General features: G+C 43.8%; 1 protein-coding gene across 1 annotated transcript; it reads right to left on the reverse strand.

The window, feature by feature from the left end:
• Window positions 1-476: 476 nt before the first annotated feature.
• On the reverse strand, window positions 477-11,447 carry NPY1R (neuropeptide Y receptor Y1). Its single transcript, XM_019534567.1, has 3 exons — window positions 11,212-11,447; window positions 4,388-5,240; window positions 477-4,269 (listed from the first exon to the last, which is right to left on the reverse strand). Exons 2-3 carry the CDS (start codon window positions 5,081-5,083, stop codon window positions 3,808-3,810), a joined length of 1,158 nt encoding a protein of 385 aa, XP_019390112.1. The 5' UTR covers window positions 5,084-5,240; window positions 11,212-11,447; the 3' UTR covers window positions 477-3,807.
• Between the last annotated feature and the right edge of the window lie 1,089 nt (window positions 11,448-12,536).

A 12,536-nucleotide genomic window follows, 5' to 3' on the forward strand; every position in this document is an offset into this window, starting at 1 on the left:
TAAACCTAATTCAAGGTTGTATTCCAGGGGATTAACATCCGAGAACTGGTTTTGCTTTTCTAGTCAATAACCACAAAATACAGTCTAGTCATGCACCCAATACCAAGGGTTTTTTTTTCATTGCAACAGTAGCAGGGGAGCAAAAAAAAAAAAGCAAAAGCAAAGCAAAACAAAGTAATAAAACAACACAAAAGCCCCAAGCACCAACACAATGATTCCTTTTTAACTTTCATACCCACTAGCCTTCTTTATAAAGACCTGGAAACTACATTCTAGAATGCACAACAGTCAGACAAACCAAGAGATACACTGAGAAAAGGACTATGAAAATACTAGTATGGCCCCAGCTCTCTAATAAATTGGTATACCAATATGATTATAGTTTATTGGAGATCAAACATAAACATGTTCCAAAAAAAGCAAAAATACTTGTTGTAGAGAAGATAAAGTTTAAGATACAGAGAACTGATCAAAAGGAAGCTGACAGGTTTTTATTAAATAATTCAATTTGTAATTGAAGTTTGGTTTTATATGCACTGTACATAAATGAATAAGTAGTAAAAGTGGCATATGAATCTCTTGTCTGTCTCTCTTTCAATAAAATTTCTGTCTAGACTGAAATTTGGAAGCAAAGCAGTTTTCAGGAAATTTTGGATAGGCATCGACATGGACTGGAACTGGAGAAGGAACAGGAGAGTACTTAAAAGAAGAAACATCAAAATGGAATGATTTTTTTTAATAAATGAAAAATTAAACTGAGGAGTGTATATGCACAGCATGACACTGTAGCACTGGCTAGCATACAAAGGAATTTGGTAAGTCCAGAATGTGGGGGCATGGAAGGGAACCTGACACTGAAGAAGAGAATTGATGATGTCCTGGAGTAGGAGTTTCTTGAGGAAAGGTCAGGTTGATTTCCCTGTCGTCCATGGATGTGATTTCCTCATGTGATGCTACTGTCAAATCACCCAACCCTAAAAAAGATTAGTTTGATCCCTGCTGCTCATAAAAATGCACCTGAAGAGGCAAAGCCTTTACCGCTGAAGTGTTCCATTTTGCAAATGTTATCAGAAGTTTCCAAATACATTTCCTCAGTGGAGGAGCCTGCCCCTGCAGTTCATTTCTCACTACCATTCTCAGATACCATATATCAGACTGGTACTATTATTCTGTTCCTGAAAAATGTGCTGGGTTATGCAGTCACCTGAGGCTGAAGGTGGCACCATGATCTTAGAAGAGGAAAAGAATACAGAGGAGCCTAAGCTAGCCTTGCAGCAAACTGGTTCTTAGCAGAAGATAGAACAGCCTTAGGTCTGCTTTACTGTCAATGGCTTCAAGAGGTTGTTACAACCATCAGGGGTAATGTGACCTCAGTCAAACCTCCATCAATTATAATAAATGACTGGCATGGGAAATAAGTTAACATTTCTGGAAATCTTCCTGTCAAGACCGTGACAGATTTTGAACAGGTTTGTGCTAGTGCACAGGTGCCCCAGCATGCAGCTTAGAAAGTAGATTAATATGTTAACTTGCCAAGTACTTCTGCTTCCTTTATAGTTTTTCCTAAAATGGGGAGAAAAGAACATGGGTATATTTTTAGTTGTGCATTGTTTTCATCTGTGAAAATGTTCATCCATTGCACATAAAGGGGAAATATTTGCTGGAGCTTCTTGGTTACACATTGGCAACATCCCACCAAGAAAACTATGTAAGAAAAGAAAGACTTACAACACATCAAAGGGGCCCAGTTCCTAAAGCAAAGTGCTCCTTTCTTAATGTATTTAATGTACTGTATTTGGCTCTATGCCTTCCAAAATAGAAATGCCAGCTTTAAAGAAATGATCCCCAAATAAGTACAAGGAATTATAATACAGTACTAAGCTACATTACCTTAATATTCTACATCATACACTTCTTATAAAACTGCACAAGGCACAGTTTTTACTTTTTAATCATCAGCCAAACAAAATATTTTCACTTCCGAGGCAGGTATCCCAATCAGATTTTGGGTATGTTGAATTAACACTTTGAGATCTTTTTCATTTAGAGATACTAAGCTCCATCCTCATTTATGCCACATTTACAGTTGCACCTTCTTTAAAATCCCCTTCCACTACCAGAATGGATTAATGGAACCTTAAGCCAGGACCCTCTATTTTACGAAACAGCTGATTACTTGGCTAGGCATAGATTTATAGAAATACATTTTAAGGAATAGATCCCCTGCTGGTAAATATTGTTATTGTTCCATTTACTCCACTCTACATGACTTTACATCAACTGAAGATCAAGCACTGTTTTTCTTTATTCTATAGACTAAAGGTTGATAAGCTTTTGAAAATGTTATAATATAGAGAACTGTACAGGGCACATATGGGCAGATTTTGAGTGGACTGGAAGGATGAAAACATCTTTGATCACAAATAAATGGGTGTCGGGTAAGTATCAATACAAACAACCCTCATTGACAATTATGCAAATCTTGATAAATCCCTCCATTGTCTTGGAGGTCCCTTATCATTTTATCTGGGGCATAATATGATTAGACATTATTAACATAAACTAAATACAATTAAAAGCTTCAGATAGCCAATACCAACATATTTTTTTTACTGTTGGATATGATTTTCATCGTATTTTTTGAGGGTGAAATTCCAGCATGTTCTGAGGACCAGCACATCAATCCCAGTTAGCATCCACAGAAGAGGATGGCATCCTACTGTTATGTAGGATTCATGTGGGTCCATAGGCCTTGGACTGGTGGTAAATTCATCTTCGCAGTCCCTATTTTCTAGGTGCTGCCAATGAAGAGAATTGTTTTTGTCTTCTAATGGAAATTGAAAACATCTGTACTAATAAAACCAGCAGTAATAGGTTAAAATCTAAGGCAAAAATAAGAGCTTGTTTCTGCTCTTGTGTATCTGGTGTTTTTTGGGCAGTCAGTGAAATTACTCTGGATTTACCATGTTATGGTAGCTTGAGAGCGATGTTGTAACTGTGTGATGGTCCAAGAATATGTGAGAGGCAAGGATTTTTTGGGTGGTATCTTTCAAAAGCTTACCTAACTTTATCCCAGCTATACAACTGGTCCAATGAAAGATGCCACCCACAATATTTCTTGCCTGTGGATCTATCAGAATGATTAGATTTTGCCCAACAGAAGCAGATTTTGACTCCTAATCTTCTCTTTGCTCCTAAGTGATTAGTACTCAAATTATCTCTTTAAACAGTGCAAATGATTGTTACCATTTACTTTTTCACAGGTTTAAAGAGGCATTCTCAGTCTGGTTATTCTGATAGGGCTTTATTTAACAAAACTCAAAAGCTAGATAAAGAACAAAAACAGAAACAAAAACCCCAATAAAAAAGCCCTCTTCAAATGCGAATGACCTAATTTTATGCCAAAGTATGTATCTTCTTTAGTGATAGCCTTATTCAACCCATATTGTTTCCAGTGGATTTATATATAGTCACACTGTTGAGAAATATTCCTTTTTAATAAATACAATAGATAATTTTGAGTGCAGAAGTACATAACTGCACAAAGAAACAGAAAAAAAGACAGTTGATAAACAGCCTAAGTAGAAACAGGTCCAAGTCTCTCTTATAATGTGATACAAATGTAATTGCTGTGAACATTAAAGCAACTAAAAAGGAAAAAAATCACAGCATATAATTTCGAAGTGACAACAATTAGATTTCCTTGAAAAAAAGAAAAGCATCACCCTTTTTGTTACAGGATTGTGCTTTGTCCTTGAACCCACTTTACTCATGATCATACTGCCAAAAGTCTGGGACTAGGGGGGCTTATATTTTTTCATCATCATCAAGATTATTAATTTTTTTAAATGCGACTGGGCTTGCTTGCTTCAAGGAGGTTTTTGAAACATCTGTGTGCATGGTAGACATAGCTATAGTCTCATAATCCTCATCCCTGGAGCGGAAATCACAAAAATGAAATAAAAACTGTAAGTCCCGCTGGAAGTTCTTGTTGAGAAACCCATAAAAAATAGGGTTTACACAGGTGGAGATCATAGCTGTGAGATGGCAGATCAAGAATAACAAATTGTGGCTGCAGGTAGCAACAGGTAGAATTTCATGATTCCAGTCAAACACAATATTGAAGATGGTAAGGGGCAGCCAACAGACAGCAAATGCAACCACAATAGAGATCAGCATGATGTTGATCCTTTTCGTTTCAGTAGACCTGTACTTATTGTCTCTCATCTTGTCCATCATGTTGTTCCTTCTTTTCAAGCGTATGTATATCTGCAGGAAACAAAAGTCAACAACAACAAGGAAAAAAATTGTAGAATCATTTAGCCTAATGACACCTCTAGGGACAAACAGAAATCCAACAGACAGCACAAAACAAAATCTCTCTTACCTTTAAGTAGCAAATAAATATAAAACAAAGTGGTCCAAAATACTGTATCACCAAAAGGGATGTGGTATAAGAAAGCCTGACAGAGTCAAAAGGGAACAAGTCTAAACACACATATTTGTCCTTATATTCATCGATTGTTATGTTTCTAAAGGGTTCATCCGTTAATACATGATACATCATGAAAGGCAAAGAGGAAGCCATAGCTAGAATCCAGATGGCAGCAATTCCTATGTAGGCATGTCTGTTGTTTGGCCTCCACCCTCTGGGGTTGATGATCAGCTGATGGCGTTCAATAGCAATGAGGACCAAAGAGAAAACTGAAACTGTGATTGAGACACACTGCACAAAAGGATTTAGCTTGCACATGGCCTCTCCAAAAATCCAGTGGTCCATTAAAGTGTATACAAAAGTGAAGGGAAGACACATGATGGTTACTAAAAGATCTGAGAACGAAAGGTTGACAATAAGGATGTTTGTAACATTGCGCATCTCCTTTTGTTTTAAGATGATGATAATCAAGGCCAGATTCCCAGAGACTCCCAGAATAATCACAGCTCCATAAGCCAGGGCCAAGGTGAAGACCATGGCCAAAGGTACATGGCAATCTTCATCTTCAAAGTGTAGGATTCTGGAGTTCTGAGAAAAATTCAAGTAGAGAGAATGATTCACAAAAGAGGAAAGAAGTGATGTATTCATGTTGTTTAGAGCTTGGGTTCAGGTTGTGTAATAATCTCTATTGCAGTTGGTCTCTCCCAAATAATTTCAAAAGTTCAGAATATTCTTATTTCCAACAGGGTAGGTGCTCAACAAAAGTTGCAATTGGATTTTCATTTCCTTGATAGTGCTGTACAATCTGCAATGGTAAAGGAACATATATGTTTATTTTGTATAAGAACATATATGTTTATTTCTTATTTTCAAGATAGGGGTATTTATGGTACCAACCCTATAGATGCTGTTACCTGAAGCCCTTGAGGCATTAAAAACTTATTAGCATTCTAAATTATAGCATGATTCTGTAATTGGCCAGAATGAGAGTTGTTGTTCTGACCTTCTGAGGATTTATTTTGACAGAGAAGAAAAAAGAGAGACTATACACCAGTGTATACTTGTATGTATACTGTATATATGCACCAGGGTATATACCAGCTATCAGACCATACTAGATAACACTGCTAAAGCAACTAACCATGCTAGGGATCTGTTAAAGTACTTTTAAACAATAGAACATTTATTCAGAATAAAAATCATGGACTCACAATGGGAAGCCTATTTATAGATAAGTGATTATAATATGGTCATGAAACAGTCATAATATGTGAAGAACAAAAAGTTCTGCATTTCTGAACATGGTTCCCCTGATTTACCTGTGGTAGGTTAGGTCTATGTTGGGTCAGGACTAATGGTAGTCTCATGCAGAGTTTAGATTATGTATGGTTTGTATGGGATGGTTTAGATAGGGATGATCCCTGCCTCAGGTTGGATCTGGAAGTCACTTCCAACCCTACTTCTGTATGATTCTGTGAGTTAGTCTCTGAGGTGCTACCCTACTTTCTGCCTGATATGGTCACAGGGAGGGAGAGAACGATTCTGCGTTATGCAATACAAACTGTGTTTCATTGCTTGTTCAGAGTCCTTGACACAGACTTTGGAGTAGCAGGCAATAAATAAGACCCTAGAACAATGGATCCCAAACTGTGGTAAGGGTATTACGAGTGGTACACAGGCAACCTGTCTGTGGTACTCATTAACAGATTTTTTTTTAATTACTTTATATGACAAACTTTGCTGGTGGTACTTAAGGCTGAACTGAAACATTTGCTGGTGGTACTTAAGGTTGTATCATTTTAAATTGGTGGTGCATGATCTGTCAGAGTTTGGCAACTGCTGCCCTAGAAGTAAAATAAGTTTTTTATACACCAGTGTATGCCAAGCCAGGTGCCAAGAGAGCCCTGTTTTGGCCATGAATGGTGCATGCCCCCAGTGACTGGGGGGGCACAACTGAGCTGGCAGTGGCAGAAGTGCGGTGGCAATGGTGGGAGCACAGCAGCCATGAGTGGGGGAGAAGGGTAGGCGACCACCCACAGGCACCGCCAACAGCGATGGCAGTGGCCAGTGGGGATTGCTGACTGCCTGCAAACACTGCCAGTTGTGTCAGCAGCAGGGTGGCAAGCCGCAACCACCCAAAGGGGTTACACTGCCATGCTCAAGGGGTGCATGTGCACCCAGGTGTACCCCCTACGCATTGGCCCTGGTTTTGGCCATGCCAGTGGAACAGTTCTGCCATTTCAGATTCTCAGTAGGGTACCATCCAGCCAACAAACATTGACACTAGAGTCAGCTGTAGTCACTCACAGGGAAAAACAGGGTCATAGAATCATAGAATCACAGGAAGTTAGGGCTGAAAGGGACCTCAGGAGGTCATCTAGTCCAACCGCCTGCTCAAAGCAGGACCATCCCTTGCTAGATCATCCCAGCCAAATCTTTGTCTAACCAAGTCTTAAAAACCTCCAAGGATGGAGACTCCACCACCTCCCTAGGGAACCTGTTCCAGTGCTTCACCACCCTCCTGGTGAGAATGTTTCCTAATATCCAAGCTAAACCTCCCTTGCTGCAGTTTGAGACCATTGCCCCTTATTCTGTCGTTTGCCACCACTGAGAACAAGGTAGCTGAAGGTCCCCTCCGTGCCGAGAGGCTCGTGCAGCGGCAAGGAAGACTTCTACATCAGCAAGGAGCACTGAGTGGGGAAAAGTGGCCCCAATCACCACCCACGGGCCAGAAAGCGCTCTGAGATGTGAAGGGCTGGATGGCCCTGGTGATGCTAAATAAGTGCCCTGAGCCCTCCGCATAAAGAGCCCGGGCTGCCTTCTCCTGGATACACCGGGGTGGAAGGGCTGGCGGGCTGCGGTGCAGTGCATGCTCGAGGATGCCTCGGAAGGGCTCTGGCTGGCGGGCGGCTTTGGCACGTGCCCAGCCGGGCAGGAGCGGGAGCCAGGACGCGAGCGCTGCGCACAGCGGGGGATGCTCAGGGCTGAAGCCCAGCGCAAGCCGGGCCGACCCCGGCCATGTGTTCCCGGAGCAGGCGCCCTGGAGCCGGGGTTTCGGAGGGGGCTCGGGGGCACGGGCAGGGGCGATGCCAAGCCCACAGCCCCAGGGCTCTCCGGCTCTATCACGTCGGCTCCCGAGCATTTGCGTCCCAGAGCATTTTACTGTGTAGAGCATCTGGCGGGAGCGTTTGCTTGCCGCGGGGGACGAGCAGCTCCCCGAGCACTGCCCCCGAGCACTGTCCGCCCTAAAGCTTGCCCCTAGAGACCCTGGCGCTGCAAGCCTCCCGCAGCCTCCCCTGGCGGTGCCCGCCCCAGCACAAACGGGGGGGTGGGGGCCGAGGGAGGCATCCTGGCCCTGCTCAAATGTCCAGCCTCTCCCAGATCTCGGAAGGGCATGCAAGGCCTTCCGGCATCTCTCGCCCAGTGTATTGAACTGGCTGGTAGCAACACCTTGTCCACCGCACTTTCTGACTTGAATACTGGTTAACCTTCAACAGATTTAGTAGGGTCTAAGCATAATGTGTACAGCACCCTTGGGTGCTGGATATTATGAGTCCTAGCCCTCAATTCACTGTATAGGGAACGACGGGCGTTGTTAGAGGTTACCTTTACACCTTTCTAATGGCATTTAAAGTGAGAGCGTCCATGCATCAGAGGTGTTAAACTGTACTGAGTCCTCTCTAAGCATGTTACAGTGAGGTCTCTTTGGGTTCTCTACACGGTTCTGCCTGGGTTGGGCTAGTCTGCTCCACAGAGATAAAGCAATCCATTTGCAGCGTCCCAAAATGCACAGCTCCCAGCCCTTGTCCCCCTGACAAACCTGCCACCCAGGACCCAAGGCAGGCTTCTGGGCTGGGGGACAGGGACACAGTGTGCCCTGCCCTCAGAGGGCTAAGCCTTTGCCACACCGTGCTCACTCGGTTGGCCTGTTCTTATGGACACAGAGGAGGATGGGGAGCTGGATGAGCCTCAGCTAAACCTGAGGGTAGGAAACACCAGGTCCAGGCTAGAATCGCTGCCCAGGCTAGAAGAAGCTGGTGCACAAACATCATGGGCTCGGGACTGACAACCTCTTCCTCTCGTGATGATAAGGACTGGAGGGGGGATGATCCAGAGCTAAGTCCTGAGCCCCTTCGATCTTTAGATCTCTGATGAGCTCGGCGAGGAATAGGGAGGGGTTGATATAATAAACCTGAGTGCTTGATCTAATAATCTGCTGAGGGATTGGTATCACAACCCTTGAGGGACTCCGTTATGCTCAGACATACACTTGCAAGAGGAAGGAGGCTGCTGCTAGCTCGCAGTCCGTTTTCCCTATTACGGTAGCAGGGTTGGAAAGTGCTGAGCTCAGTTCATGACCGATCGCATCTTTAACCTTGGCATCATTTTTCAACTGTATTTTCACCTGCTCTGTTATGACCTGCTTCCTCACACAGCTCTTATTTTCCAGCTGTTTCTCTCCCAGCGGTGAGATAGCAGAGGACAAACCCAACCCGACGTGAGCAAACTGGAGGAAACGAGGAAACCTAACTAATCAACATTGTGTGACGGGCCGACAAAGGACTAGGGATCAAAGGGGAAGCAGCCCCTCTGATCACCTTCATCTAAGCTAGGATTGCTCTCTAGCAAAGAAAGGAAGAGAAAAGAAGAAAAGAAAAAGCGAAAACTAAACACAGTGCACATAAAAAGGGATCAATATTTACCCACGTCACACAAATAGACGTGCTTAAATGATTCCTTCTTCCGGCTGTGAAAGCACAGAGACTCAGGCATTGTGTGCTTAGAGGAGGGGAAAGAAAAGAAAGGGAAAATCAAATAAGCTGGCACACCTCTGCTCCAACTGCAGCTAGCAACAGCCTTGTTGAGGCTGGAATTTCTCCTCTGCCAAGTCTCCCGCCAGCTATTTCAAATGTACGCTTAACCCCAGGTCATAGCAGTCAGAGAGAGGATTGCCATGTTAATGATGCCTGAAGTAGACCTCGATAATGTTATTGAGACACATCTGATCTCCGACCAGTTAGAAGAGCTGTAATCCTACCCTGCCTAAATCCACTTGAGTAGTGCTACCTATAGGGAGTATGCAGTAACCACAGGTGCAGGAGCAAATGTCCAAAGAGCAGATCTCTCATCCTCCTGGCAGGAAATGACTCCTCTTTGATGTCTCCTGTGGCCGAGGCCAGCTCAAAGTTGCTAGGGGTAGAGGGGTTTGCGGGATCAAATCCTACTGCGGGTGGCAGGGCCAATGAGGTATATGCAACGATTAAATCACTCGGCTGGTTTTGCAATCCATTCCTACAAGGGATCCCTCCCCATCACCAGGCATGCAACCTCCACAGCGCTACAAGTACTTTTGAAGATGCTGCCTTACTCAGGGAATTGCTGCAGCCCGGCTTGGATGAAACAGATCTTCTGCCCCAAGTTTGACTACGCCCATTTTTTCCAGCTGGTTTGGACATCCACTAAGCTTTAATACATGTTTTACATGGGGTCATCGAGTCGTTTCATCCTCCCGCTCTGCTTCCCATCCACAATCCCATGCACTGTCAGGGTGAGATATATATCACATATGTCTGTGTACAATGTCTGTGCCCATATTGAACCCAGACATATGGACCTATCTGTAGACTCTGTACCTGCATCCTTCTCTTTATGTGTCTGTAAGCAGGTAGAAAGCTGCCTGTGCATCTGTCTGGTGTATGCAAGGATTATTTACACCCACCAGCTTCAATTTTCCTTGGTCTCAACGACAAACCAGGGCAAGTTTCGCTTGAAACTAGAATGAATCCCTGCTTCATCTGGGCAGAAGAGATCACCTCCAAGCTCGTCAAGGCTAGGAATTTGCTAGGTCCCCGCAGGTCAAAGCGTGGAGTGGGAGATTCGTGTCTTTTCCCCTCTGCCTTGGCTGGGATGATCTAGTTGGGGATGGTCCTGCTTTTACCAGGAGGTTGCACTAGATGACCTCCTGAGGTCCCTTCCAACCCTCATTTTTCTATGATCTCCAGTAATTAACTCAGTCATAAACTAGGCAGAAGCTTTTTTGGGGGTGCCAGGCCTAAGCTTTGCTCTCTCCCCCCCCCCCCCCCTTCCATCACTGTTCCCTATTCTGCATTATTTAGTAGGCGCCTCTAAAGGGAAAATCCACACGCAAGGTCCTTCCTCGCAGCGGAGAAACCAGAAGAGCCTCCAGCCTCCAAATCACACCCTATTATTGGGGGGGGAGGGGGGCGAGAGAGCTAGTGCTGTTTGCTCAGGGTCGTGGCACCTTGTCCCATACCTGAATTTAAATAAACTGGAAGTATGGAGCGGATTAAGTTGACAGAGGTCGGGTTTGTCTTTGCCTGACAGCTCATCAGCTGAAGACGACGCAGGTAGCCCTGGGTGCACCACTGCCCGAAAAGACTGCTTAGCCTGTGCTTCTCGGGGTAGGCAGGGAGAAATCAAGAAGCAGCAAAGGCACACAGCACCTCAGCCTTTCCCTCTGGGAGGTAAGCAGATCTCTCTTGCACTTTCCAAGGATGCAGATGAGAAGTTTGATGCAAGGGTCCAAGGATGCGATGCTAGGGGATTGGAAAGACCCTGCGAAAACTCTGCCTCCGCAAGGCACCAACCCCACAGGTAATGTACCAACGATGTGTTCGGTACAGTCACGCATCCATCTCACTGACAGGCTGTCACCGCTTAATCACCCTGATGAACCACACAAATAAAACCTCATAGATAGATGCACCGAGACAGAAATTGAAAGAGCAAGAAAGAGAACTACGGGAGAAACTCACCTTATACTGTAAGTATTCTTAATTTCTCTGGTTCCTTGATCTTATCAGGGTTTCGAGCAGAAGGAGGGATGGAGAACAAGGAGCAAGGCAAGTGGGGGGAAGAATCCACTGGTATTTCTCCAGCTCAGATCCTAAAGATTGGTGAGGAGAGCTGGAGACTCCCCCTTAAAGCTGAACACCACCTTATCCCAGTATCCTATGGTGGTGCTGAATTGTTCAGAACCTGAACATCCCAATGTAAGCACATCACCTTTAAATTACACATCTGGGGGTGGGTTGCCTAGTAATTCTGAAATAAATGCAATTAAGTATTGTAACAAAAATGGGGAGGAGGGAATGAAGTGAGAGGCAGTTTGAAATTGCTTAGTCTGGATATTAACATTTTATTTGCAAGGTAGTGCCATCTTGTGGTCAGTGTGCAGATATTAAACTTGAGCCGTTTGGCAAAGTGACTGGTAACCAACTGGTTAGCACTCTCATGTGCCATTGCAAAGTGTTATCTTTGTTTTAATTTAGACAGTTATGCTCTGCTTTGTTTGTCTCTGGGAATGACTGAACTGGAAAAAAATCCCAGTTTGTTTTCAAATAGGCATACTAAGAAAGCTATTTCTAAAGGAAAGTCAATCATCATTCTCGCCAATCATCAAATATAAATAGCAATCTCCAGATTTGGAGATTATATTATTTACTGCAGGTATGCCTCACTCTACTCAAAATTATTTTTCTTTTTCCCTCCCTCCAAATTCCAGTTTGTGGAGCACCATTGGTTTGAGGCTAGGAATAGATGTTTCATTTGCCTCTGGACAAGTTGTGTCTGTGTTTGTCCTGAATAGAAATATCCTGGGATTGGCATGTATACACATTGCCCTTCTAACCTGGGTTTAGTGAGTGGCTGAATGCACTGCTATTTTTCTGCCAGTGATTAAATGATGCAATCCAAGGATAACTATTCAGATGCTCTTTGCAATGTCCTAGGGTAAACTGTTAGTACTTCATATCTTGTGAATCTTTTGGGGATTTTTCCTAGGACAATGGACATAGATGTCTGAACAACTGCACACACAGATGTGTGTTTGTAGCCTGAGAACCCTTCCTGCCTGATAAAGCAATTCATCCTTGGGATGTCTGGAGGGGGGTGGGTAGTAGGGGGATAGAGAGGAGAGATGAGCCAGGGAAAAAACAGAACATAACCTGAGACACAGAATGAAAAACTGGAGACACTTTATCCTATCCAATTCTTGAATACAGCATGCATCACTAGTTCTGCAGAACACCAGCAGCTATCAGATGGTAGATTCAAGCTTGCCTCTTCCCTGGACACAGTC

This window comes from Crocodylus porosus, unplaced genomic scaffold (genome assembly GCF_001723895.1).
Source record: "Crocodylus porosus isolate Cpor-Errol unplaced genomic scaffold, CroPor_comp1, whole genome shotgun sequence".
NCBI classification, from domain to species: Eukaryota; Metazoa; Chordata; order Crocodylia; family Crocodylidae; genus Crocodylus; species Crocodylus porosus.